Source organism: Manacus vitellinus, unplaced genomic scaffold (genome assembly GCF_001715985.3).
Source record: "Manacus vitellinus isolate BGI_N305 unplaced genomic scaffold, ASM171598v3 scaffold_6_pilon, whole genome shotgun sequence".
Classification (NCBI taxonomy): domain Eukaryota; kingdom Metazoa; phylum Chordata; class Aves; order Passeriformes; family Pipridae; genus Manacus; species Manacus vitellinus.
The window spans coordinates 20,494,699-20,521,158 of record NW_021940750.1 but is presented as its reverse complement, the minus strand read 5'-3'; the positions used below and the strand labels follow the sequence as shown (position 1 = coordinate 20,521,158).

At 45.0% G+C, this 26,460-nt stretch overlaps 1 protein-coding gene across 2 annotated transcripts in view; it reads right to left on the bottom strand.

The window, feature by feature from the left end:
• Positions 1-26,460, bottom strand: part of ESRRB (estrogen related receptor beta) — a 130,246-nt gene that overhangs the window by 7,290 nt on the left and 96,496 nt on the right. The window contains exons 3-7 of one of the 2 annotated variants that reach the window (XM_018070034.2): positions 25,647-25,763; positions 10,659-10,769; positions 9,868-10,029; positions 3,557-3,826; positions 2,776-3,419 (exon numbers count right to left, since the gene is read on the bottom strand). In XM_018070034.2, the coding sequence (XP_017925523.1) occupies positions 3,343-3,419; positions 3,557-3,826; positions 9,868-10,029; positions 10,659-10,769; positions 25,647-25,763 (737 nt within the window). In that variant the 3' untranslated portion in view covers positions 2,776-3,342. Of the gene's footprint in view, positions 1-2,775; positions 3,420-3,556; positions 3,827-9,867; positions 10,030-10,658; positions 10,770-25,646; positions 25,764-26,460 lie in introns of those variants that run through there. The other variant, XM_008924961.3, reaches the window with a different exon arrangement.

Below are 26,460 nucleotides of genomic sequence, written 5' to 3'. Positions count from 1 at the left end.
AAAAGACTGCTGGCTCTGAAGGGTAACGACTTAAGTCTTAGCACTTCTACTCTGTTAAAAAATGGGTGATCATGTTGTTGGGACTTGCCTGCTGCTCTGGGCATTAAGAATTCATCACTCAGCTCTCTAAAATGCACTTACTAAAGACAAAGTTCCCTTGAATTATCTTTACCAGTCCCGGCAGGTGTGTCCTTGGTGTGTCACACTGCATACTCAGATCAGCTCATTGTCAGCTTCTTCTCTGGTGAAGAGCAATTGAGCTCCCACTTCTGTTTTCATTTGTTTGTATTCCTAGAAACAAAGGGTCAATATACACAGGGCCACATGGAAGAGAGGAAAGTCCCTTGAACCTGGGTTGCATGAGCAATTATACCCAGCAGGGATAAGGAAAATTCAAGAATTTATCTATATAGGAGGGAAGGCAGAAAGCAGGTTTAGACAGCACAGGTGCTAATCTAAGTGCTCATCTTTAAACCCTATTTCTGACTCAAGGGAGCTGAAGCCTGGTCCAGACTGCTTTCCTACCGTTTTAGCAATCAGCTGTTTGCATGCAGACACATACTTGCAGACGTTTATTCATGTCAAAAATACACAACGAAAAAGAACTGGTATTAAAAGAATGTGAAGGTTGAATGTTAAGTTACAGTAGAAAAATACACTTGCCCTATTCTAGCTTCCTTATGCATGTGTTGCGACAAGTTTTAATTACATGAAAACCAAAATCTCATGCTTTACTTTCCTATCTTTCAATAAAAATAACAAAGCAATATTTTTGTGGATTATGCTCCTACATAGCTGCACTTCTAGCTGCAGTAGGAGAAACCAGTGAAGTCAGAGGGGATTTTTCCATCCAGCTGAGAACATGCTTTGGCCTGTACTTCCTGACCTTTACCTTGGTTTGTTTACTCCACACCACTGGAATCAGAACCCAAAGCATCTGATGAGTGTTAGTTGTTCTGCTCTGACTTTGTTCAGCGTTTCTCCATTCCTGATACATACTGTCTCATAAGGCTTACTCTGGGCTTAGTCCTGAAAACACAGTGAGCAACAACAGAGAGTGCTTCTGTTGCACTGTGAAGAACTTGACAGCACCAAGGCTCAGATCCTGCAGTGTCTCTGCTCATAGCATGGGCCAGATAAATGTGGGGCACTTATTCTGTCACAACCACTACCTTAGCAATTCAGCCTCTCTGAGGAGCCCTTCTTCCTGTTTAATCCCATGACCTTCCTGGTAGACAGGTTCTTTAACAAGTTGATTACATCACCAAAAGCCACCGTTCCACAGTCGAGAGACGCCAGCCTTGGCCATCTGCCCATCCTGGTTCAGTGGCAAAGTGAAGGCAGCAATTAGAGCTAAAAAAGCAATATATGAGAAATTGAAAAAGGGAGCTAGATAGCAATTTATATGAATCAGAAGTTATGAAGTGTAGAAAATCGATAAGGGAAGTGAAGGACATAGGAGGAAAAGCCATGGCTGGAAGGGCTAAGGACAATAAAGAAGTTTTATAAATATTTAAGAAATAGAAGAAAAATGATCATTTGTAGGCCGTATCTTTTCACCTGGAGATGATTAAACTATTAACAGCAGTGCAGCAAAGACAGAAGTCCTCAGTGAGTATTTCTGTCTTGTTTAGAAAAGAGAAGCATTACTTGTGTTATATGATGATGATTTCTTAGTCTGTTGTTTATGTAACAACATATTAGAACTATTAGGGCAAACTTCACAGAAATAGGAGAGCTGGATATCTTGGTTTTAACAGTTCTAAAATTGCTAGCTGAGGGCCATCTAGGGCAGATGAATGATTAAAAGTCCTGGTATTTTTAAGAAATTCAAGATGACTGAAAAATTTCTAATAACGCACATATTTTCCTGGGTTTTATCTGATAATTTCTATGCTAGCCTGATGTGAACCATGGCAAAAATAAAGGAAAAATAAAGGTGACATTCAGTTAAGACTGATGACATTTATGAAAGGTGTGCAGATGTGGCACTTAGGGACATGTTTTTTTGGTGGGTTAACAGTTGAACTTGGTGATCTTAAAGGTCTTTTCCAACCTAAATGATTCTGTGATTCTACTGCCAGTCAACATGATACTTTGGAAGAGAGGTCTTGTCAAATAAACTTGATTTCATTCTCTGATGAGATTACAAGTTTGGTTGATAAAGTTAACTGCACAGATATAATAGACTTGGGGCTTTATAAGGCCCTTGGCTTAGGACCACAGGACATTCTCATTAAAAAATTAGCACTATACAATATCAATAAAGAACACTTTCAATTGATTAGTAACTGGCTAGATGACAGATCTCAAAGTAGCTGTCAGTGGTGAATCAACCCTGCAGGAGGAGTTTTCTAGTGAAAATCCAGGGGATCAGTAAAAAACCCAGATGCTACTCAACATTTTTATCAATGAGCTGTAAGAAATTTATTTCTTTTCTTTTTTCTTTTACCTTGCTACTGCTATGAATTGTATGGATGGCAAAGATGAACAGAATGGTGTAAAATGGTGGGGTAGGGCAGCCTCACAGCATCCTTGACCTTACACTTGAAGTAATATATCCATAGCCAAGGAATGCAACTAAGGAACAGGAACTTTATCGTGGCAAGCTGTTAGGTATAAAAAGACCTGGAGTCATAGGACACAGCTCAACAAAGACTCATCTCTGGAGGCTGAACTCAGGCAAACAGACATTAAAGATATGCTGCCTTTTAAAAAAAAACAAACACCTGAGAGAACAATTAATTATTAGAGTCAGCTACTATGGAAGATGTAGATTCACCCTCTTTTATTCTCTCCAGCTTCACACAGGGTGTCTTTCTGTAAAACAGCTTTAGCCAAACAGATACTGGTTTCAAGGCTGGGCTGCAAGGGTGAATTTTGTGACCTGCATGATGCAGTTCGCCAAGGAGATATGGTGCGAGACAATGAGACTCAGGGGATGTAGAGGGAGCCCTCGTCACACAGTAGCTTTAGCAGTATGGGACTCTTGAGCACATACGTGTCTGTCCAGCTTTTGTACACTGCAGCCTGATCAATTGAGGGCTGTAATCCAGATCCACACTGTCTCCCAGTTAAAGGGGAATTCAGTGTCTGTGGTCACCGAACATCTCCAGGACAGGACCAGGCAGCTTCAACCCCACAGCTTTTGGTGGCATTTGAAATTGGGACCAGGGTTTCCCTGTTTGCTGTACCTGACCAACACTACTGAGGTGGATGCAGGTGTGGTCCACATTCCCTTTTCGGAACTTATGGCACTGGAGTTGGTTTGCTAATGAAGAAGGGCTTTTTTTACTTCTAGAAACCAGCAGCTAACCCATCCCTGTCTGGTTCCACTCTCTACTACAGGGCCAGAGCACAGTTGGGGCTGCAGCAGCAGTAAGCCTCATTTCTCCCTGCTTTCAAACTTAAGTCCTGCTCTGTGGACAGAAAGGAGCTTTGAGAATGTTGCATGACACAAGCAGAGCAGTCTCAGGCGGTAGGCTCTAGTTTCTTCCCAAATAACAGCATGAGCCTTAACTCCCTGATTACAAGGCTGGCTGGGCCAGGGCTGTACCTGAGTTGGCAAGGGCCAGAGCTTTGAGTGTGACAAACTCCTCCTTTTCCACCTTGAGCTTCTTATAGCGGCGCACCAGTTGAAGAATGGCCAGGTAGAGCTCCAGCAGCCCTGTCAGACGAGAGTGCTCTTCATCCATTATGTAGTCCTCAGCATAGACCAGCTTGTCCTCATATGGCAGGGAGCGGTACACAATGCCCAGGATGAGAATTTCCATCCAGGCACTCTGAAGAAGGCTCATCTGGTCCCCGAGGGAGAGGTTGGAGAACCCTGACAGGGCAAAAGACAAGCAGGGTCAAATGGGTGAGCAGCAAAGCCTCTAGGAGCCTAAGGTCCTTAGTGTCCCGAGACTCAAACCAAGCACTCTTCCCTACTGACCTGCTGCTGTCAAGAAAAACAAAAAAAGCTCACTGAAGTGACCCTATCTCTGTAGCAATCAGCACACATGGACCTTATCCTTCTCTTTGCTCCCATGCCCACCCACAGTCTCAAACAGGAGTTTGGATGCTCTGATTGCATTTATGGCAGCCCAAAGTTAATGATAACCTTGTTTCAATGATCACTGCTTTTTTTTATAGCAGCAACTGTTCTGTACCATATTGTCCTGCTCACTGTTCCTCTTGTAGGTTTGTACTGCAGCTGGGACCAAAGAGTAGAGAAGATCTGATGTGATAGATGGGAATGGCAGGCCTGAATTGCAAGTAAACTACAATCTCAGACTTTGCCAACATGAGAAAAGGTCCAGTCACGACAAAGCACCGAAATGTGTTCAAAAGCTGAATATATTTGTAAACAGAATCCTCGTCTATTCCTCATCACATCCTGATCTCCACACTATCAGCTCTGCCAACAACCCTATCCAGTGACAAAAATACCTTTATGGAGCCTTACAAGTACCTAAATCACAGCCAAACCTGGTAGCAGTAGAACCAGCACCCAGGAATGAACCAAATATTCTCGTCAAATACGGAAAGAGCAATCACCATCTGGAGATAGACCCTGACATCCCCAGAGTCTACTTGAGAAAGCAGAGAGGACAAAACATAGAGGCACTCTCCACCTCAAGGGGGAAAAAAAAAAGTGCATGGGAAGGAAAACTGTGTCTGTTATGCCCTCCATACTAGCTACCCTTGAAGGCCAAACGATGAAAGATCCTGGGAGGTGGGCACTATAACAGCCATTACAAACAAAAATGTCATGCACCATGTGTTGGTCCCCTCTAGGCAGATTTGCCCATCACAAACAGGCAGAAACTGACTTTTTTGACAGCTTCTTCCTTCTAAAGGTTCCTAGGGCTGAGAGAGAATGGGACACCTAGGTACCTCCCAGCTAGGAGAGCGATGCTCCACCCATCTCCCCTGTCAGTTTTCTCCCCAGATGCATATTAAGCCTCAGGGATCACCAAGAGACCTCACGAGCCTCTGTGCAGAAGCCTCCCAGCCCACTGGCTGCATTCAAGGGTCAGCTGGACTCCTTTATCCCACAGACCCCTCTGCTCACAGTTCTTGGCCCCACATCAGGGCCTACGTAGCCAGTCACCATGATAATCATTTGATTTCTCTTGTTATCAAGTTGGCAATTAACAAAAGACCTGATGATTGCTATATTGACTGACTGTGGGATCTCTTTTTCTATCTGCACTATCTCAGCTGGGGATAGGAAGGCAGAAGGGTGGGTTAGTGGTATTTATTTATCTCTATGCCATGTTTTGTGTTTGTGTTGCCAGGGGAAGCAAAGGGTGATAATGGCCTGGCAGCCCTTGGACATCCAATTTCCCTTATCAGGCCACTGAATAGAAAAGAGGCCCCAGGCCACATTAATTAACAGATACCAATCAGCTGTCACGTGCTGTGAGTGCAAGGTCTGAGGGGAGCAGTGGGTGGGAGGGAAGAATCAATAAACCACTGGGGAGGAGTGTCAGAGGGAACAGCTAAAGAGGAGTCCAGGCTACTAGGGAGAAGAGCTGCAAATCCAGCTCCATGACTGTGAGACTGATTCCTGTACTCCATGTAGCCCTAAATCCTGGTTAATCCTACCTCTTGCTCAGGCTGGGAGGTGTGTGCCTCGTCCTTTGCCTCACCCTTCTGCCCCTTATGCCCTGCACTCAGAATTGTGCTGCTCTGGAATGCAGCCCTCCTGACTCAGTCCAAGTGTAGGGTGATGCAGCTCAAAGGCTTGGGATCATGTCTCCCCAGTTCTGCCTGCTAGACAGGGAACTGATGAGATTAGCCCTGAGACAGAGGTAATGATGCTGTCTGTGCACAGCCACTGCTGCAGTCTTTAGAACCTGAATTCCCTCCTTTGGTCACCCCTCTCCTAGCTCTGACCATGGAGATCAGTCCAGCATTTAGGCTGCTGCTTTAAGTCCATTTTCTGGGTCAGTCATGTGGCCTTTCTGCATCTTCATTCCCTGTCTGGATTACAAAAGGGGCTACACCATCATCTCACTGCAGCCTGCCAACAAAATTTGTTAAAGATTGAGAAACTGCCATGTAGTAGAGCAAGAGGATCCAGGACAGGCATGGCTCATACTTTTCTGCTACACAATAAAGTAGAAAAAATTACTTAACCCTAGCAGTAACCTGTACATTCAGCATCCCGGTTTATCGCCCTTTTCCAGAGGCTCTTATGATAGGTGAGAACAGGAGAGATCATGACCTGTGCCAAGAAGAACAGGAGAGCCAGCTGCAATTGCCCCACCCACCCGGGAAAGCCCCTGGCCAGAAGCATTCCCAGGTAGCCAAGGACTTCAGCTCCAGCAGAGGGTGTGAAGAGAGAGTGCTGTGGTGTCAAGCCTGGACTTGAGACGTTTGACAGAATCAGGACCCTTTGCCTCCAGTATTTACACATGTGGAATGCAAGGGCTAAAGGACTATGCCTGAATTACTGCAGTAAAGAGATGATCATATAACTCTCTCGTGTTATCAAAGTTGAGATCAGAAAAAGTAAATGCTGCTTTTACTTGGCCAAAATCATAGGCTTGCTATTATAGGATTATAACACCAGGGAGTCTCTAGTTGTGAAATTTAACTGCCTGGTTGTCTTAAGCACCCATGAATTGTGAGAATCCAACCCTTTTGCATTCCTGAGCTGCTGATGGCCCAGCATCCAGCAAATACCCTTGGTGATCTGTTTTTTGCTGCTTTTCTCAAGTCTGATCCTGAAAGGTGCTGCTTAATGCACCACTGCCATCCCTAGGCTCCCAAAAGAGAAGCCCCTGGCTCTAGCACAGAGCTGCATGAATGTTTCCCTCCTTTCCAGGTGCAGCTTGAGAAAAGCTGCTTTATTTGCAGTAGCTGATGTGACATTCAGGTTTTTTATTTTTTTTTTGTGTGTGTGATTTCCTTTTTTATTTCAGTGGTTTGGCAGTGGGAGCTCCCAAATTAAAAAAAAAAAAAGTCACATAATTTGTGGCAAGTGAAGTTCATAATCTGTTAATTTATTATCATTTCTGTCATCCTGGAGGGCCATTAGCAGAGGTAATAAAAGGAGATGTAATTATAGGATCTGAGGCCACTCCAGACACAGCTGCTGTCACTCCACTTGCCATATTTCATTCTGTGCTAGTACTATCGTCTTCCTAGTGAGAACAGTACAACAGCTACCCTGGGAGAGCCTTCATTGTCACCCCTCAAGAGAAGTCTTGTCACCCTGCATCAAAGCAAGAGAAAAGGGGATGTTTTTCAAAGACAATTAACATGGGGGGAGAGTGACTAGTGGGGAGGGGGCCTCGTACAGAACGGCACAACTCCACATTGGCTAAGTGTGGCTTTTGAGCTAATAGCTAATAAGGCTATTGAGCTAATAACATTTTCTAAATACCATTAAATCATGCTTTATTATTATTATCATAGGAGAGTGTGTTTAAGCTTTAGTGATTTTGTTTGCTAAGACTGTAGGGCAGAGGTTTGTGTTGATACTTGGGATCCTAAAGGGTTGGTATGACTTTAACATCACACCATTCTTTATTAATTCCAGTGTGAATACAAGGCAGGAATATGTAACTTTTTCTCCTTTTTCCATCCTTCTCTGACCAAGATTTCCTGCACACAGGAAGCAATGTCACTTTTTGTTCAAAATCCTTGGAAGGCAGAACTACAGGGCATGGTTAATTTAGACATGTGGCAGTCTCCTGGCCCTGCCCTGCTCTGCCCCCTTGCTGCCTAACTCAGTATGTTTCATACTTGTTCCAGAACTACAGATTATTTTGTTTCATTTTTATGAACTGTCTTTTATTATGTTTTTTTCTCAGTACTGCTCTCTTGTTTAACAATCCCTGAGCTCTCTCACGTGCACACAGTCCTGTTGTACAGTACTGCTGCTGGTCTGAACTGTGCCAGGCTGTGGCTGTTACTGGGTTGCAGGAGAGAAAAATACACAGAGAAATCTGAGATGATAGCAGGTATGTCCTGCTTTCAGAAAGGAGAAGAACCCCTTTCACAGTGTGGGAGCAATCTCTACTATACTCCTGTTCTGAGATAATATCACCAGGCTGGAAAACTCAGTAGGAACTCAGAGCTGAGCATCCCATGCTCATCTCACTGCCACAACTGGGGAACTACAGCAGGGCCCTCTCTGCGAACAGAAATAGCCAAGGTTAGACAAATGTACAATGGCACCTCACTGGAAAGCCGTAGCAGCTAATTGCATTGCCTTAAAGCCACTCCTGTTAACACCCCAAGTATTGGGTTAGTAGAGCAATCCAGGCTGAGTTCCCTAATCACCACTGTAACTCCACTTGTGATGAATCAGCCCCAGATGGATTCCAGCACTAGTGATGGGTGTAATCCCTGCAGATACTGCAGATCTCTCGTAAGAAGGGCACCACCAAGATTAACCTCTACTCAGAAACACTGTCCTGAAAAAGTTTCTCCAGGCTTCACAGTCCCACCTCCTAACAATCCATATTCCATATAGCTCAGAAAACCACTAACTCTTGAATCACTTGAGAAATACTCCCTCTGGAAAAAGAGAAGCAGCTACCAAAAAGCCAAAAGAGGAGCTACAGAAAGAAGCAAAATACATGGGAGAACTAAACTCTGATCACTCTTGTTAAGATGCCTCGCCAAACACCAAAGAACTTAAAGCCAAGAAACAAAGAAAGAGAACACAGATCCATGCAGTGGAAGACAGAGACAATATGCAATAAATCCTGTGATCCCGTAGTAGAGCCTTGGATATTCTCCTGACACAAGGAAGAGGGACAGAAGGCAAGCAGATAGCTGAAGTAAGCTGTTTATAGCTGTAGTGCACTGTTCATAGTGAATGTCTGAAGCAATCTTTGGAAAGCAGCCATGTAAACCCCAAGGATATCCTCTGACTTCCCTGGCGAGCCTTCTCTACACACAGATCCAGCCTATCTGTTTTTGGAGTGATTGGAGAGAGACTAGAAAGAGAGGGGGCATTTCCCCTTCCCAGTCCAAATCTTTGCCCTCAGAACTTCCTTGATGGCTATGTATGCTCCTTCAGCCTGGGTCCACCCTACCTGCAGGTGTGAGACACTTGTTATGCCACTCAATCACACAGACACACATTGAATATAGTCAATGAGCCTTCCAAGGCCAGTCACACTGCCAATAAGTTGTCCTCATTATTTGTCAACATAGAAGCCTGGAGATTCACTGACAATAGCATGTTGTCTATCACAATGGGACTTGTTCTGTGATGAATCCATTATGACAAAAGCTTTCCTGAGTCTGGGCAAGAATGATCCTGAAATTAGCAAAGTTGGTTAGAGTCTGGTGCTAGTAATGCCAAGGTTATGGGTTTGATCCCTGTATGGGTTATTCACTTATGAGCTGGACTTGATGATCACTGTGGGTCCCTTCCAACTCAGAATATTCTGTGACTCTGTAACATCCACTACAGACACGGTGTGTACCTGCCTTTTTATTAGCAGTAAAGTCCAGGCACTGCCATAACACTTATTCATCTATAAACACAACAGACCTAGGTCATGTTGATGCAATACAAGATCACAAAAGTCCACTGTACCATCCCAGAGGCTGTTTCCCAAGTGCTTTCACTGGGCCACTCAATGCCAAATACAACAGAGAACTTCACTGTATCATATCAAAGCCTTCTGCATAAACCCAGGGCACATACATACAGAGTCATCGATTTATGCACCTACATCATAGGCTGCATTGGAGTTTGTTACCAATGAGAGCCCACCACAAGCAGTTTTCTGTGACAGAACTTTCCATGCATCACTACATGAAAAAATCCTAGTTGAAGACAAAACCGATAAGTGCAGAGATAAATAATAGCTCCCTTTGATGTTCATGGTACACCCTTGTAATTCCGTTTACCTGGGATGTGCTTTGCCCAGCCAATGATCACCACCAGTTCCCTGTCTGCCAGGTCACAGAGGGTTGTCAGGGCTTTGATGTCACTCTCTGGCATGGTTGGATCAGGCATGGCATAAATCTTCTCTGGCTCAGCCACCAGCAAGTGGGAGACGATCTTAGTCACTGCATATTTCAAAGGAAAAGTTGTTGTTATATTTCTCATGATAAAAGGTGGACCCTCCTGGGATAAGACATGACTACAGAACCCATAGGACCTCAGTAATGGTTTTGGTGACAACAGGAGAAGACTACACTGCAGCTACACAAGCTGTAGTGATCTGCCTGTGCCAAACCAGCTCTGCACAGGGATGACAAAAGCAGGAAGCTGCTGTAATGTTGTCAGCAATTGTCTCAACAGGGTCCAACAAGGGGAGAAGGAGACACAAAGGAGTTGGTAGGATGTGGAAAAGTTTAAAGAACTATGGGTAGTATTAAAAAGAGAAATCAGCATCGGACTAGTTTTGTTAACATAGCTTGGGTAAAGGAAAAGATCAGACTATCACTAAATGGATTTACATAATCTCCTAGGAAAGGTCTTGTATTTAACCCTAGGTACAATGAATAACAGTACCTGAGCTGTACCTTAGGCCCACCTAATCTACCTCTACACTATGATCATAAGAAAAAAATCCTAGTGCTGTTGACTGACACAGGAATTTGAAGTGACAACTGCTATTCTGTACATTTTGGGAGATCAATGAAAAAAAATACAGTGGCTGCTCAGAGGGCAACAATTCAAGGCTAATACATACATGGCTTTTTAGCCGGGGGAGGGATCTGTAAGCTCAGGTAAGTGCTGCTCTCAGAATCCAGTCTCCTCTTGTATTTCTGTCGGCCTCCACGGACTCGATCCAGACGAACACCTGCAGGTAAAACAAAAAAAATCCTCATGATTCCTTAGTGCCTTAGGGAACCTTGACGTTCAGATGCTTAAATTTGCTAAGTAAGATGTTCCCCATACTCCAGGGAGCTTCCCTCTCTCAAACACTTGAGATCTCAGCTGAACTCAGCAATCTTAATACCAACTAGAGTGCCTCCAGCTCTAAGCATGCTGCTGTGAGCTTTACTTTTATTCAAAACATTAATGAAGACAGAAATTAACCCATTCAAACTCTTGAATCACCATCAGTCTAATGGGCAAATGAAAAGCTTCAGAACTCAATGCCCTCTAGATGATCTTGCCTTTAAAAAGAAAGACTTTAAATGTCAATCAAACCCGCAGTTATAAAACTAAGCTTTTAGATTGTTCTTAAAAATGAAAAGTTAAATGTTCTGTGACCTCACACTATTTATATTTGAAAAAAGTGACCTATAGCGAACAGATAATGAACTATGAATTCAACAAAAATGTTTCAGCCTTGATCAAGAAAGGCACCTGTAATAAGAGTAGAATCCAAATAAACAGAAACAACTTCTACTACAATAAAGCCATGATAAAGATGAAGCAGGGAGACACTGAAGAATTTGTTGCAGCTCTTTCAAAATACAGTGAATCAAACTGGAAATTGCACATTGAAAATAGTCCCCAGTGACTAGGAAGTACCAGTAACTGTCACCTTGCAAAAAACCATAGCAGCATCAATAGACCAGGAACAGCAACTAAATTGTGCTATTAGTACAAAATACAGTGTTAAAAAGAAACTGTGAAAAAAACCCATAGATATTTGTCCAGTTATCAGTTATTTCTGACCAGCCATATGGTCTCTGGTAATCAGTTGTTGTGAAATTGGGATAACTTAGTCTTCTGGGAAAAGTGGCTTTTGCGGAAAAAAAATCTTTCAAGACAAATGTAGAAGCATTCGAATAGAATAAAAAATTTTGAATTTACACTATACGAGTACTTCCTTAGAAACACACAGTAGTTTATCTACTCTGATCACAGGAACCAAGTATGTGAGACACTTACTAATAACATTGAGCTATTAATATTTTGCAATCATACCATACATAAACACAAACAACTAAAAACAAACACTCCGCATCAGGTTTGAAGTGATGCTTTTTGAACAACTTGTACACCTGAAAAAGCCTGCAGTCTTCTGGTGAATATTCTACCCTAGAAGGAGGCAGATGTCTGTCACTCCACGTTTCAATGCCATGTTTACTTACTATGCCATGGAAAGGAGAAAGCTTTTACTGTAAAGCTCGCACCAGCCACACCTGTACCACTTGAAACTGCTACTTGCAACAACATCTAGATCCCAATACGCTTTATGGCTACAGCACCCAAACTGATTTGATTGACAGACAGTACCAACTGCCCCCTAAGCAGCAAGAACACCAGGCCAACAATACTAAGTGATACAGTCTGGCAGCAACATCTCCCACTGAGCAGGAGAAACAGGAATGAGCAGGTGTGGAGCTCTGCAGAGCAAGGGAACTACCGTTGCAGGTGGCTGCTGTGGGAGGACCACGGATATTGAGGATGGAAAGGAAGACATGAAGCTGATACAAGTGAGCTCAGGTCACACTGAGTAATTTCCTTCCCCTGTCCCATTTTCTATTTCTGACTCTGTATGAAGAATTCACTGACATCCCTAAGCATAAGTCCACCTTTCTCCTCCATTACGTGGTATTGTTTCTGAAAATGATGCCTATTTCTTCTTTTACCTCCATTCCCAGCAGCAGGTAGGCTGTGGGCAAGACTCCTTCCTGGGTGCCCCAACATGCTCCAGAGACCAATTTCAGGAAGGACAGCCAGGGAATCCCAAAACCGAGGTTATCTAGGGAGATCCCTGAGGAACGACACTGATAAAGTCCTGGATGAAGTAGGAAATTTTCATTTCCATCCATGATTTCTTTCCCTCCGTAAATGTGCCCTGTTTTCCTAAGAAAGAAGACCTCTATTCCATGCTCTGCTGAATGTGTGACATCTACCTCTAAGCCAGGAAAGATGGGCGAGACATAAATTTCAGGAGCTACCAGTAAACCAAGCAACCAGATATGAAAATGAAAAGGATCAGGAATACACTGTTGAAAGATTACAGAGGAATCCAGAACAGGCTGCAAGACTTCAGGACTGAATCAGAGCTTCCCAGGACCCTCCCAGACAAAGGATGCATTCCTTAACATCAGTGGTCAGGATGTCATCCGTGCAGGGAGGTTCCATTCTCAGCCCAGCAGAAACCAACACACTGCCTTCCAGGATGCTTTCACTGTGCAGTTTGATAAGCAAAAGGGAGGGGGAACTGGGAGGAGTAGGGACGAAACGGGGGAAGGAGCTTGTTTCTTCCTCCCAAGGAGAAGCATGCCTCCAGTGCTTGGCAGAGGGATGGCTGCACAGGTTGCAGCAGTACTAGGGACCCTCAATCAGATTATAAGGACACAAAGGACTTAAGTGTATTAAAGAAAGATAAGAAAGATGCAGAGAGATTTACCCTCCATCCCTCCTTCCCTCACTGAGCAGATAGAGGTCTGTTTGCCCAAGGACTTCAGCTTGTTAATTTTGAACAACTGTTTGTCCTCCTCTTGTTCCCCTTTCCTGTGCGACACTCCTTGAGGCAAACATTTTCAATCAGCACTCACAGAGACACTGTTCTACCCTGTCATCATCACTCCAGCCACAGAGCTGGTGAACAGACTGACCCCCATGGTAGCACATCCCTGCACCAGCTGCTGAGTGCAGTGGCCTGCAGGTGCTACAGTAAACAAAAGCATTTAATCCCTCGAGTCCCTGACTGTGACACTCTAGACATAACCATCATAGTAAAATCCCTTTCCCAAAGATCTGATGGCCTAATGGGTCATATCTAGATGGAAGGAAAGGGCATGGCCCAAAATCAGAACCTGTGGTACTTAGGTACTTAATGTCTGCCGCTCTACTTTGATTTTCTCTGTGGTTGATTTTAAGATAGGTAGGCTGATTATGATGCAGCTCTGCGAGGGACACTAAAGGACATTAAAATGGAGTGGTGAGGTGTGATGGGTTAGATCAGAGAAGCAGCATGAAGCAAAGCACTGAGCAGAGAAGAAATGGACGGGGATGTAAACTGGGATATGAATGGAAGTGGGAGAGTGTAAGGAGAAGGGAGATGAAAGAGACAGGGCTGGAGCAAGGCTGAGTGATACATACACTGGAATCACAAGGGCAGGTTTCACACCTGAACATTACATGCAGCCACCTGAACATTAACTGCAAGGTGCAGCAGTCACTTTTGAGATGCAGCTGATCCATACTGAAGACCTTTCGATACAATTTGGTGCTGCAGCCTCACAAGACAGAAGCAAAAGAAAGTCGTTGCCTTCCAGCTCCTGCACAAACCCTGTTGTCACAGAGATCACAAGTGGCCTGTTCAAAGGAGACAAGTGACTCACCCTACAAAACTGTCACCACCACAGGCACTCCTGGACCCCCCTTTTTGACATTATCAGCAAGAAGGTGAGATGCAACAGTAGAGGGCAAAGTTTGGAAAGCACCACCCATTGATAACTTATCTTACTGGCAGGTCCTTCCACTCCCATGTATTGTAAGAAAACGCTGCTGTTCATTGAATTTTGTTACCTTTGGAGGGACTCTGCGTAAGAGTCCTGGCACCCCATCTGACCTACATATGGGGCTGACTGTGGTGAATGCCATAGGGATTGAGTCCCAGCTCAACGGCAGCTCACTCTCAGCTTCCCTGCCTGCCAGAGCCGCTCTGACCTAACAGGGAGAAGTGCAGAGCCAGGACTTGCGCAGGACTTCTCGATTCAGCATCCTGCCTAGGGCAGGGATGTCAGTTTTCTAACTGTCCTGTGGGTGCCACTCGTGTTCCAAGTGCTTGCAGAGAGGTCTGTGCCAGCACCAAGCCTCTGCAGTGAAAGAGCTGATCTGCTGATCTGTTCCAGCTCCCTGCATTTCTCTGACATGCCCCTTGGAGAGACGTCTGCCTGACAACTTTGGGATCAGATGTCCCCTTACTGACTTGATAACATCAGGCTTTAGGGTTTTTTTCTTAATGGAAGTAAAATAATTCCAGCTTTTTTTAAAAGCTGGACTCAGGCCGAGACTGTCGGAAGTAAAAATAGCCGAGTATGCAGAGGTGACAGCACATAGAGTCAGGTTTAGTTTCTCTTTTATTTTCTGGGAACTAAAAATACTCTTAAAAGCTCCGTGAAGCTAAGCCCTGGCCAGCGGGAAATACAGTCTAGGACCAATATCAGCTGTCGCATCAAATTACTAGCCTCACCTTACCTTCCATCCAGTCCTATCACATGCCCATGAATTGACAGGAACAGAAAGATCTACCTTGCCAAAGAGCTAACAGAGGAGCCAAGCTACAGGGTTTGCATGGCACAGTATGAGTCTAGCTCAAGAAGGACACAACCAAAGGGAACACAGGGCAAGTGCTGGCCCTGAAGCAATGGCGAAAGGGCTGCTTTTGCTTAGCTTCCCTGACAGATCAGCCAGGTCCTGTGCCCACTGTCCACCTAATCATTGAGCTGCAGTTTCCACACCAATACAGCCTGCTTGCTCTCCCAGGGTCTGAGCTGGGGTGGTGCTCTGTAGCTAACACATTCACCTGTGCCCAAGAGCTGCAGCCTGAAGTTCATGGATTGGCACTGACCAAAGAAGCTAGAAGGTACAGGCTAAGACCAGAGAAGAAAGGAAGTGAGAAGGGTTGTGCCCAAGGTGTTTCCCCCAGAATTTCCCTCTTCCTTTCTGCTCTGAACTTCAGGAGAGACAGTAGGATGTGGCTTTTGGATGAGTGAACCAGGAGGAAGTCTATCAAGGAAAGAGAGCAGTGATGACCATAAAAGTCAGACTTGCCAAGATAGGGAAGAAACAGACTATAGGAAAAGGCATCTCTTCCTAAGAGGAATGGAGAGGCTGTAACCTGACTAGGCTCTCTTTTGTTACTCAGATTCCAGCTTGGGAAGGGGAGAAGACCCCTATTAGGCTTTTACACTGCTGCAAAAAGAGGTCAGCCTCATGACAATCTTCTGGTAGGTGACTGATTCAATTATCCAACTCATTTGCACTTGAGGCTTACAGATCAGCACAGCCAGAAGAACACAGTGACTAGCATGGTGCAGGTCAACAAGCCTAGAAATTACACTTGGAAAGAGAGGGTAGGAAACTAGTCTGGGGAAGGGGGCAGTGGAGATGAAAATTCACCTCCTATGTTGCAAGGCCCTACAGAGAGATTAGATCAGTTCAAGCAGGATGCTGCAGCCTCTTCCACCTTTGATGTTTTCAGGATTATGTTAGGTAATAAAGTTTCTTTGCTGTCTGTCTGGCTGAAGAGTCCCCGGACTCACAGAGACAGGTTAGACCTTAGATGCCTGATGATACCTGGCACCAGAGGCTCTCACATGCCTTGGACCAGTAACACAAGGTGTCAGCTCCTCACACACAGAAACACAAGCAGCATGTCCCAAGTGGTTGGTCCAAAGCATACAGAGTCTGGTGTAACTGACACAGCTTGAAAACCAGTCCTCCTCCTCCACCAGTGCCAGCTGCATGAGAGCCAGCTCTGCAGAGCTGTCTCTGCAGCATTAGCCATTGCTGCCTCTCAAATGTACATCTTCCTTCCCATGCTGAGCCCCTCTCACCTTGCTCCTGCAGTCACCTTGGAAACTCTGGAATTAACAAGGTCTTCAAGGGCAAATGGGAATAAAGAATATCTCAGTACCTTGTCCTCTGTAGTAAGCCCCACACCCACACATTCACCCTGTGTCCATGGTCCATGCAAATGTTCTCCTTTCATTGCCTCCCCTCTTAGCCCTCTAAACAGTCTGAAACAGGACAGCAGCTCTATTGGTTATGCCACCATGGCCACAATGCCTGCACAGCAGCAGGCTGAGGGGCATTGCACAAAAGGACAGATACAGGAACATGCCTGCCAGGAAAAGACCGAGGTTGCCTTTCACAAGAAGATCTAAAGGATGACAAAGCCCCAGCTACACTGGCTTTCCAAGAGGTAGCACTCAGATATAAAGCCCCTAAGAGGTGTTTGCTGCCTAGAGGAATCTTCAGCCCTTGGTTGTGATTTAACTCCCTTTATGTTAGGCTTTGACAGCTTCCTTCTGTGCATCTGGGCTCCCTTGACACGCAACGGAGAGAAGAAGGCACCTCCACATTCATCTCACTGGCCAGCCACTTACCTGAGGAGGAGTGGTGACAGATACTTCTCTCCATTCACTACCAAGAGAACGCCTGAGGGGTCAAAACAATGCTTTCTCAGTCCAGTTTTCTGTCTCAGTCTATTTAGGTGGAGCATATTTTGGAACAGGTAGAAAAGCATGGCTCAAACCCAACAATTTTTAGATATGTGACACAACAGAGAGGCTCCCAGCACTGCATGGAGAGAGGCCTGCTTGTGACAGAGGTCCACAGAGGCGAGGGAGTTAGACCCACCAACACAGCATGCTGCTGCTTTGGCCATCCTCTTAGAGCAACTCTGATTGAGCCTTGCAGCCTTGAAGCTTCTCCTGAAGTTCTCACCTCAGCACTGGCTTTTCCAACGGTAAGAATTATTGTCCATTCATTCTTAAATTGGAACAGCTGTGCCAGGCAATTTGAGTAAAGACCCTCTCAGGATACCCTGCAGGCCAAGGGCTGTCACAGTCTCCAAAGGTGAGCAAGGGGAAGGGATTGAGAATCTCGGGAGAGCTGAGTGACTGGTGTACATAGGTCAGCAGAGACTGTGAAAATGTTGATGCACATGCCTTAAGTTACTGTAGAGCTGTGGGACATATATTCAGTCCCATCCCATTCTTGCACACCTCAAAGAATCTTACCTGATGTGTTGTCAGAACTGCCTAAAAGCTTGTAGCACAATGGTTGGGGTCAAAACATCCCTGCATGGTTGTTGCAGTTTTTATCTGCTTCTTCTTTTCTGTACACAAGTGCACTAAGCACTGTTTTTGGTAGCAGAATGCATGAAGTTTTTATCATAAACCTGTACAGAGGTGATGTCTTTCTGAACCCACAGAGATGTATATCGATGGAACCTGGAATTCATGTTTGATAGAATGGAGATTTAATTAGGTGTGGTAAGAACCTAGGCAGATAAATAATTCAAAATGAATTGGAGAAACCAAACTAAACAGATTCATAATCCACTGAGTGTGGGAGAAGTTGTAGGGATAGTCCTCGATGTGAGATTCTTATGTCCAGAAAACAGATACCAAGTGCCCTTATGCTCTTTGTGCCCTTTGTGGACAGCCCATCCACTGGAAGACTCCTCTTTGGAGAATTACCATCTCCTTACCAAAGGCAGCACGTGCTCTGTGCCACACCATTAACCAGCCTAGCTCCAACCACACTGCAAATACTCAATTCATGTCTTAGGTGTGGATGGTACAGACATCAAGATGCCACTCACTGCTCCTGGAGATCCTGTTTCAAAGGACAGGGGGTTGCCTGTCTGTTTTTAAACATAAGGATATTTTAGAGAAAGAAAAACAATTTTTCATTAGGATACTTCCAATAGGGGTATTTCTGGCAGCAGCTGGAGGCAGAATGCTCTATAAATACAAAGGCATTAAATTGCACACAGCAGCAACCCGATCAGGGCTACCTTTTAATTTCCTGACATGAGCTGGCCACTAACCCAATTACCCAGGGTCCCCGGAGGAGACCTCATCCTTCCCAGGAAGCACAAAGCAAGAACCCAAGCATATCGCAGGGAGGTCAGCTGAGCTTTCACTGAAATCAAATGTCTTTTTGAGAACACATGGCCTGGAAGCAGGGATGAGGACAGGAGGGAGAGGTTGCTTGAAACACTTTGCTCCATTGAGAGATTTTTTCACTTGAAAACAGAAATTAAACACCCTCCGTCTGGTTCCATTGCTGAAAAGGAGCTCTGCTGTTGATTCAGTTATCTGGATTTCAGTAGAGGATGAAGACAAAGTTACTAAGTGGAACTAGTTTGAGACGGCCAGTGTTTGAAAACCCTTGTTCAGATACTAGATGTCTGCACCAAATTCACCTCCTCATAGAGCCATGTCTGTCCAGGATGACAGATTTGATTCCCTGGGAAGAAATTATGATATTAGCAGCTGGTAAGAGAAACAGAAGAGTTGGGACTAAATACCAGCAAAGTTCCACTGGCTACAGGGTTTCCTAATCAGCCAGGGTCTTTAATAGGAGAATCATGGATTTAAGAGATAGCTGCTTCTGAAATCTGGAGATTACAGTCTCACCATCTCTGAAGTGGGGACCACCTCCAACATTCACAGAGATGCAGGCACTTGGGCAACACAAGGGTTACCAGGTTATTGCAAGTTCCTGTGAAGCAGGGTATTCCCAAAGACATCAGGGACAGGAGGGAAAGAGGAAGATAAGCTGAATGACCTTTGGGCTCTCTTATGCTGACTTATCCTTCGTGTTTCACTACCTGGCCATGCAGTGTCAGTATCCACACGTTGCAGCAATCATTACATCAGAAATAATATTAGACAGATAGGATTCCAAGAGCTTGGGAGATCTGTAACAAAGAATTTGGGATCCCTGTTAAATTTTAATATGTTCTCTAGCATTTCTTATGGAAATGCATTAGGAGCAAAGGAACAAAGCCTTGGAAAGGAATAATTGTACTTGGAATTACTAACACCACAACAGATACAGCTCTGGGAAGAAAGAGAGTCACCTAGGTAAGAGAAATCATATGTCTTTACTGGATGATTGCCTAATCTCTGTCTTGCTGTTAAAAAGCCTCCTTTTTCTGCATCCAGATCAAGACTATCTTCCTTTACCCTCCTTCCTTGCATTTGTAGACTTCACTCCCACTGCACAAGAAACAGCTGCTGGGTGACTCCTGAGAGCCAAGAGGCCAGGCCTTCAAAGACATTCAGACTGGGACAAAACACCTCATTCAGGGCACGTTTCCTGTCCTGGGAATTCCCACTCCTGCTTTTAGCATATCAAATGCATGTAGATCTGGGGGACTCCTATCTTCTGTTTTCTGAAATAAGGTAATACCTGTCTATCGCAGGACAAATCCCCAAGACCCCTTCAGTCTTTACCCTCTTTCTTGGAAGCCAACCAGTGATGTCTGCAAGAAACTGGGCAGAAGCCACTCACATATCTCAGAAAGCCACTCTTAGGACTCAGCCATGAGTAGGACTCTGAAAAGACAAATTTTAGCACTGGCAGGGAGCAGAAGACAACAGTTCTTCAGCAACATAATAAACATTACTTTTATTAAGAAGGAAAAGAAGACTCAAAGGTTGGTGGAATACTGGATGACATCTCAATGCCTGGACAAGATTTTTTTTAGACAGTTATTTTCTTTGCTGAATCGTTTGTCACTGTGTGATGTAACACATGATTTCATGTGCGTGCACTTCATGAAAGCAATTAGTGACTCAGCTTTGTTTCTTTTTCTGAACTGTTTATGCTCCATTTGGTTCTCTGCAGATGTGCCAGCACAAAACAGGGAGCAACACAGCTTTAGAAACAATACAGTCCACAACAGACCCACCACTGGTCAAAGCCCAGCCCATCAGCAATGCAGGTGGTGTCTCTGTGACAACATATTCAAGAAAGGGTAAAACCATGCAGTACAGCAGCTGAGAGGGGTGAGAAAATATGGGAGAAACAGCCCTACAGATACAAAGGTCAGAGAAGAAGGAGGGAAAGGAGGTGCTTCAGGTGCCGGAGCAGAGATTACACTGCACTCCATGGTGAAGATCATGGTGAAGCAAGTTTTCCTCCTGCAGCCCATGGAGGACCACCGTAGTGTAGATATCCACCCTGCAGCCCATGGAAGACCCCACAGTGGAGCAAGTGGACATGCCCTGAAGGAAGTTACAGCTTGTGGAAAGTCTGTGGCAGAGCAGGCTCCTGGTAGGAGCTGCAGCCAATGAGAGGAGTCCATGCAGAAGTAGGTTTTATAGCAGGAACTGTGGCCTGTGGGGAACCCACACTGGAGCAGTTTGTTCCCGAAGGACTGTAGCCAGAGGAAAGAACCCATGTTAGAGCAGTTTGTGAAGAACTGCAGTCTATGGGAAGTACTCACTTCGGAGAAGTTCATGAAAAACTGTATCATGTGAGAGGGACTTCACACTGCAGTGGGAGAACAGTGTGAGGAGGAAAGAGCAGCACAGATGAAGTGTGATACACTGACCACAAATTCCCAGTCCCTGTTCATCTGTGCTGCTTGGGGCACAGGAGGTAGGTGTCATGAGTGAGTTGAGCCTCAGAAGAAGCAAAAGTAGGAGGAAAGTGGTTTTGTTTTTGTTTTTATTTCTCAACATCCTACTCTCTTATTAACTGGCAATAAATTAAATTAATTTTCCCTAAGTCGAGTTTTGCCCATTACAATAATTGCTGAATGATCTCCCTGTCATTATCTCAACCCACAAGCATTCTCAGCATATTTTTTGTCTCTGTCCTGCTGAGGAAGGAGAGTGAGAGAGCAACTTGGTGGGCACCTGGTGGCCAGTGAAGGTCAACCCACCACACTGACACATAGAGAAAGACTGACATCACTGGCCTTGTCACAATGCCACTCTACAAGGTGACACACAGGATTGCGACTTCAGAGAGGCAGCAGAGGTGTGGAGGGCAAAGCTGCAAGGTCATGTTTAACCAGCCAACATCCAAAATAAAACCTCTGAACCCACATACACAAGCCATGTGTCATCTGAAATTACATCTGTGTCTTGAAGACAAACAAATTGCTGTAGAACAGAAAGGCCATGGGTGGCTAGAGCGTGAATGGCAAGGGTATATTCTCTCTAAAACTGACAAGGTAAACTGACAAGGTATATTGAGTTTTTAAAAGAGACCTGCCAAACTGCAGAAATTTCTCTATCCATCATTCCGGAAGGCCAGAGAGATCTAGATCTACGCTGTAGCACCCACAGTTAAAGAGCTATATTTGGTCATTGTAGTCACAAGACAGACAGTGATGGGGGCAAAGAGGCAATGCAGTGGACAAAACCAAGGATGCCCAGCTCTGGAAAATGCCTCTCCCTTGCAAGTTGGAGGGCATGCTTTCTTTTACTGGCTATCCCCACTGGCCAGACATGAATGTAGGTATCATCTTCTCCATTTGCAGTGAGCATTATCACAGGTTGCTCAGGTTTCCCTGAGCTTTGCAGAGCAGAGGGGTGGGCCCTTCTACTGGACAAAGCTGTGAAGATGCCCATTTCCCACTGTCTGCTGGTGCTTCAGCAAGGCCAAGAGCAGCAGAGCACAGGTTTTCTGGGGACAATGCCTCTCCACAGGGGCACTGGGACTGGAATCTGCTGGAATTCTAGACTCCAGATTCAGCAGCTTCCTATATGAGCCTGCTAGTGAGGGCTAATTAATGCTCTCTGGGGGCACATTCCAGATGGAAGAGGAAAGTGAGAGACAGGCATCCAGACAGGCTGACACTTGAGACATCTGAGCCAGTTGGGCTCCGTGGGCAGAGTGTTCTGCTTGCCACTTTTCCCAGTGAGTCTTGCCTGCCCTGCAGCGTCACGACAGGAGAACCTGAGACAGCAAAGCTCTGGTGTCCGTGCAGTTCCCTTGTTGCAATACATTGATCGGAGCTCTCTCAAAGAAAGTGGCCTGGATATCTGAGACACCTATTGATTGGTCCATTGGCTCTCTTCCTGCCCTGATCCTCATTCACTCAGCATTGCCTGAATAACCTGCACTTCTATGTTAGGGGAAGTCTCCCCAGATCTTAAAGGGCTACATTCACAGCTGTTTGCCTAGCTGCAGCCCATGCAGGGAGGAGAGATGTCTGGTGACCTTATATGCAGGCTCCAAGGGGAGAACCTAAGTCCCTCCTGCAGCATCAAGCTGAGCTCTTCAAGTATTAGGCAGAACTTGAAGTCATGGCTACTTGTTTTTGCCATCTTTGAGTACTGGTGCCTTCTGCTTGAAGAACAGGTTCATGCCACATACCCATCAGGCAGGAAATGATATGTACATCAGGTATGGTGAGAATAACCAGGGAAATGAGAAGAAATCAGGAAGCCCTTAATTAGTTACTAATGGAATATCACACTTTTCTTCTTGAACAAAAGAACAGTTCCTTGACCCAGAAACATCCCCACTAAGTTACAAACCCTCTGCCAAGGACATCAAGGAGAAACATGTCAAGAGAAGAACTGGTTTCTAGATCTTGCCTTTAAACAAACAACTGTTTTCCTCCAAACTTGTGATAATCAAGCAGGAGGAAAAACATGGCTTAGCAACCTTCTGCCATGGATGAATCCAGGGATGAAGAGATACACCAAGGGAAAGTTGGAAGGGGAACTACTGAAAGGAAAAAAAAAACATTGCTCAAATATCAAGATATATCTTGTCCTAATGAATGCTTGGAGACTGTAGAATAGGCTCTCTGGGGAAACCAAGACATTGGGGACTTTTAAAAACAGTTAAAGTATTAGAACTGTACAGCTGGGAACACTTGGCACCAGAAAAGGAATGGATGAGCTAATAAGATGACCGATCAGCGATGGAAAAGACTAATGAACCCTTTCTAATCCAAAATCCCTTGTCAATTCTGCATTTTGAGCAAATCAAACAATTGTGGATTTGTTCTTTCTAGAAACTCCTGGCTCTGTGGAGACCAAAGAATATAAAACCATTTTTCTTCCTTCTTGGATTTGGCTTTTAAAGATGTGTATTGATTGAATTCTGTATATTAATACCATGTGCTTCCACCAGGCTTCACATAAAGTTAACTAATTGGTCCTCATAACCCTTTTGCAAAGCAAAGCAGTAGGACCCTTATTTCTCAGCTTGGAATACTGAGCAAAAGAAAGAGAAAAAAAATGCCTGACCAACATCACTTGACCACTCTGTGTTAGGGCAGAGGAGTCCTATTTGCAAATTGCTAGTGTAGTCTCCTCTTGATATTATCATGAGCTCTTGTATCCCATTGGTATCAATAAATCTTTATGCTGTATATTCCACAGCACTAAACATTATGGGCAGGATCACAGATACACTAACATCAATAGCAAACCACCCTTCCCCAGAGACTTTAATGATGCCGGATCAATCCCGATATGAATAACTAAATACACTAATAAAAGCAGCCTTGGAGTCAAATTTCAGTTTGCCATGAGTACTATCCCATAGAGTTCAGGAGTTCATGCACAGCATAGTGTGAGTGAATCTATGCTGCTTTCCAGACTAACTCTGGTCTGGAAGGAGTTAACTGTTTTCCCACAGCTTGAAAGCTAAGACACAAAACCTTCACAGGACCCTGCTCTGAAGAGTGTTGAACTTCCAAAATTGGAAGCAGAAGACACCTTGGCCACACAGTCAGCATGCCAGCACCAGCTCCTGTGACTCCGCTTCAACAGCTGCCAGCTCTGAGAGACTCAACTGCTTGGATGCAGGGCAGCATAGATATAGGCAGCCAGCAAGCCTGGACCCATGCTGCTGCTCTGCTGCTCCAGTGACTGGAGCCACTACAGGCCTTTAAGGTTGTTTTATGGGATTCATATGAATAGGCTACAGTGCATTATAAACCTGTGCTCCCACTAAAGCCAGTGTCACTAGTGTGCATTGGCACATGGGAAAGGGGAACTATCCCCTACCCTCCCTGAACTATCACATGAGGAGAAGCAGGTTTTCAGTGGTCCCTCTCTAACTACAAAGCAGGTGCCTCCTTCCCAGCAGTAGATCAAGATCCTCTGAGTCTACCACCTCTACATCTAGGTCAGGGTGGGCCAGACTACATAAGTCTGCATCTCTGCCCCTTGGTAACTGGTGTGCTCTAGTAGGAAGATTTTTAACGACAGAAACCACACATCCATCAAAGAACAAAACTGGTTTAACACCTAATCTACATTCTTTACAACATTGGCTGCCATTAACCTGCCCCTCAAGAAATGAGAGAGCCCTACTGAGAAGGAATACACACTCGAGTGACATCATACAATTCATCACCAGCTGCTATGATGTTATGACCTGGGAGAGAGTTGTGTGCTAGTGTCTTGGCTCCAGCATACAGGACTTCTGCAGTCCACAGCCAGCTGCTGTTCCTTGTAGTTAAGCTGAGGGGACCATTCTCTGCCAGGTACAGCAATGCAGGAGGTTACATGCAATGCTTCTCCTTCCCTCCCCCTCCCCCCCTCATTGACTTTCCCAGAGGGACCCCAAGGGAAACAAAGTTTTAAAGTCAATCTATAAGAATGTGTTTAATTGCCACTGAATTCCCTATGGTTCACCTTGAATGGACAAGGATTGAGGAGGAGGAAAAACAGAACAAGAGAGAAGCTGAATACTACTCAGAGACCTCTGAACACATCAACAGACTGAGTACAACATAGGTTGAGCATGCAGGGCAGCAATCCACAGCTCCCAGACAAACTTGTGCTACCACCCATCTTCAGAAAGTCTCTTGAGTGGTAATATGGGCAGACCTTCATTGCACAGCATGCCACAGCTGTGCATTAACTCTGTCCTTCCCTTATGATATCCAGCCAACCCAGTCATGATCATGAAAGAGCTTCTCCTCCTCAAAAATGAAAAATGACCTGAGGGAAAGAAGAGCAACACCCTCCAGCGCAGGGTTAGTTTGGGAAAGGAAACAGTCTGGCACAGCCAGTTTCTAGTTATTTTGTCAAATTTGCAAGTAATAGAAATAATATCCTAGCACAAGGGTGCTGACTAGAACCACTCTCCTCTCTTGACTGCCCTCTTAGTCACTGCCCATCCTGACTCTGTTACAAAGCCTGTAAAAAGATTCCTTCAGAAAGCCAGAGCAGGCAAGCATGCAGTTAGCCTCGGAGATCCTGCAAGGCCTGGAGTCCCAGGTACCGTTAGGACAGAGAAAAATTCTCATTCTGACTCTTACCTTCTTTTAGCATCCCCACTTTGAGGCATTTCATGAAGCGACAGGCCTGACAGGATTTGCGCCTCCGTTTCGTGATCTCACATTCATTGGTAGCCGGGCAGCTGTATTCAATATTCCCTGAAATCAAACACAGAGATGGTCACCCAGGAATCACGTTTTCCCCACTGATCCAGGGACTGGCTGTAGTGCCCAGATATTCCCAACACCATCAGTCTGTGTATTTTGTACGTTTGCTCGCTAATTTGCACAGACACATCCTCTGAGACTACAGCCAGCTGACCTATCCAAGGGGCTGATTGCAATGCTGGACTTTCAGGCACGTGTCCTCTAGGTATGTCATTGTCCCCTGTGCTGCACCCTTTATAATCTGGCCTGTTCCCTGAAGTCCAGGGCTGAGCATGGGAGCAGTTCAGACATTAGCAGCATTTCCTTTGCTGCCAGTCTTGCTCCACGTCTGTGGGACAGATGTCATCTGTCCTTTCTTGCCTTGCTTGGGGAACCAGCATTTTCTCCTTTGCTTCCTCCTGCCAGCAGGCATACTACAGGTAGCAGGGAAGCAGTAGGTCTAGATTGAGAAAGAGATAAGACGTCCTGTAAAATGAACATAGGTTACCTGTGCAAATCTTTACAGTTTTACTTTATTAGTTCTTGTGCACCTGCCTCTCATCCCTTTGCACAGACCATTATCGCTTCTCATTTCCTTTTCGTTTATGATCATGTTGCAACACTGTCTCCAAGATAAAACAGGGAAAGAAACATCCCAAATTTATTTCTAGTCAAATCGTATTGTACTGGAAGCCAAGAATGTAACTGA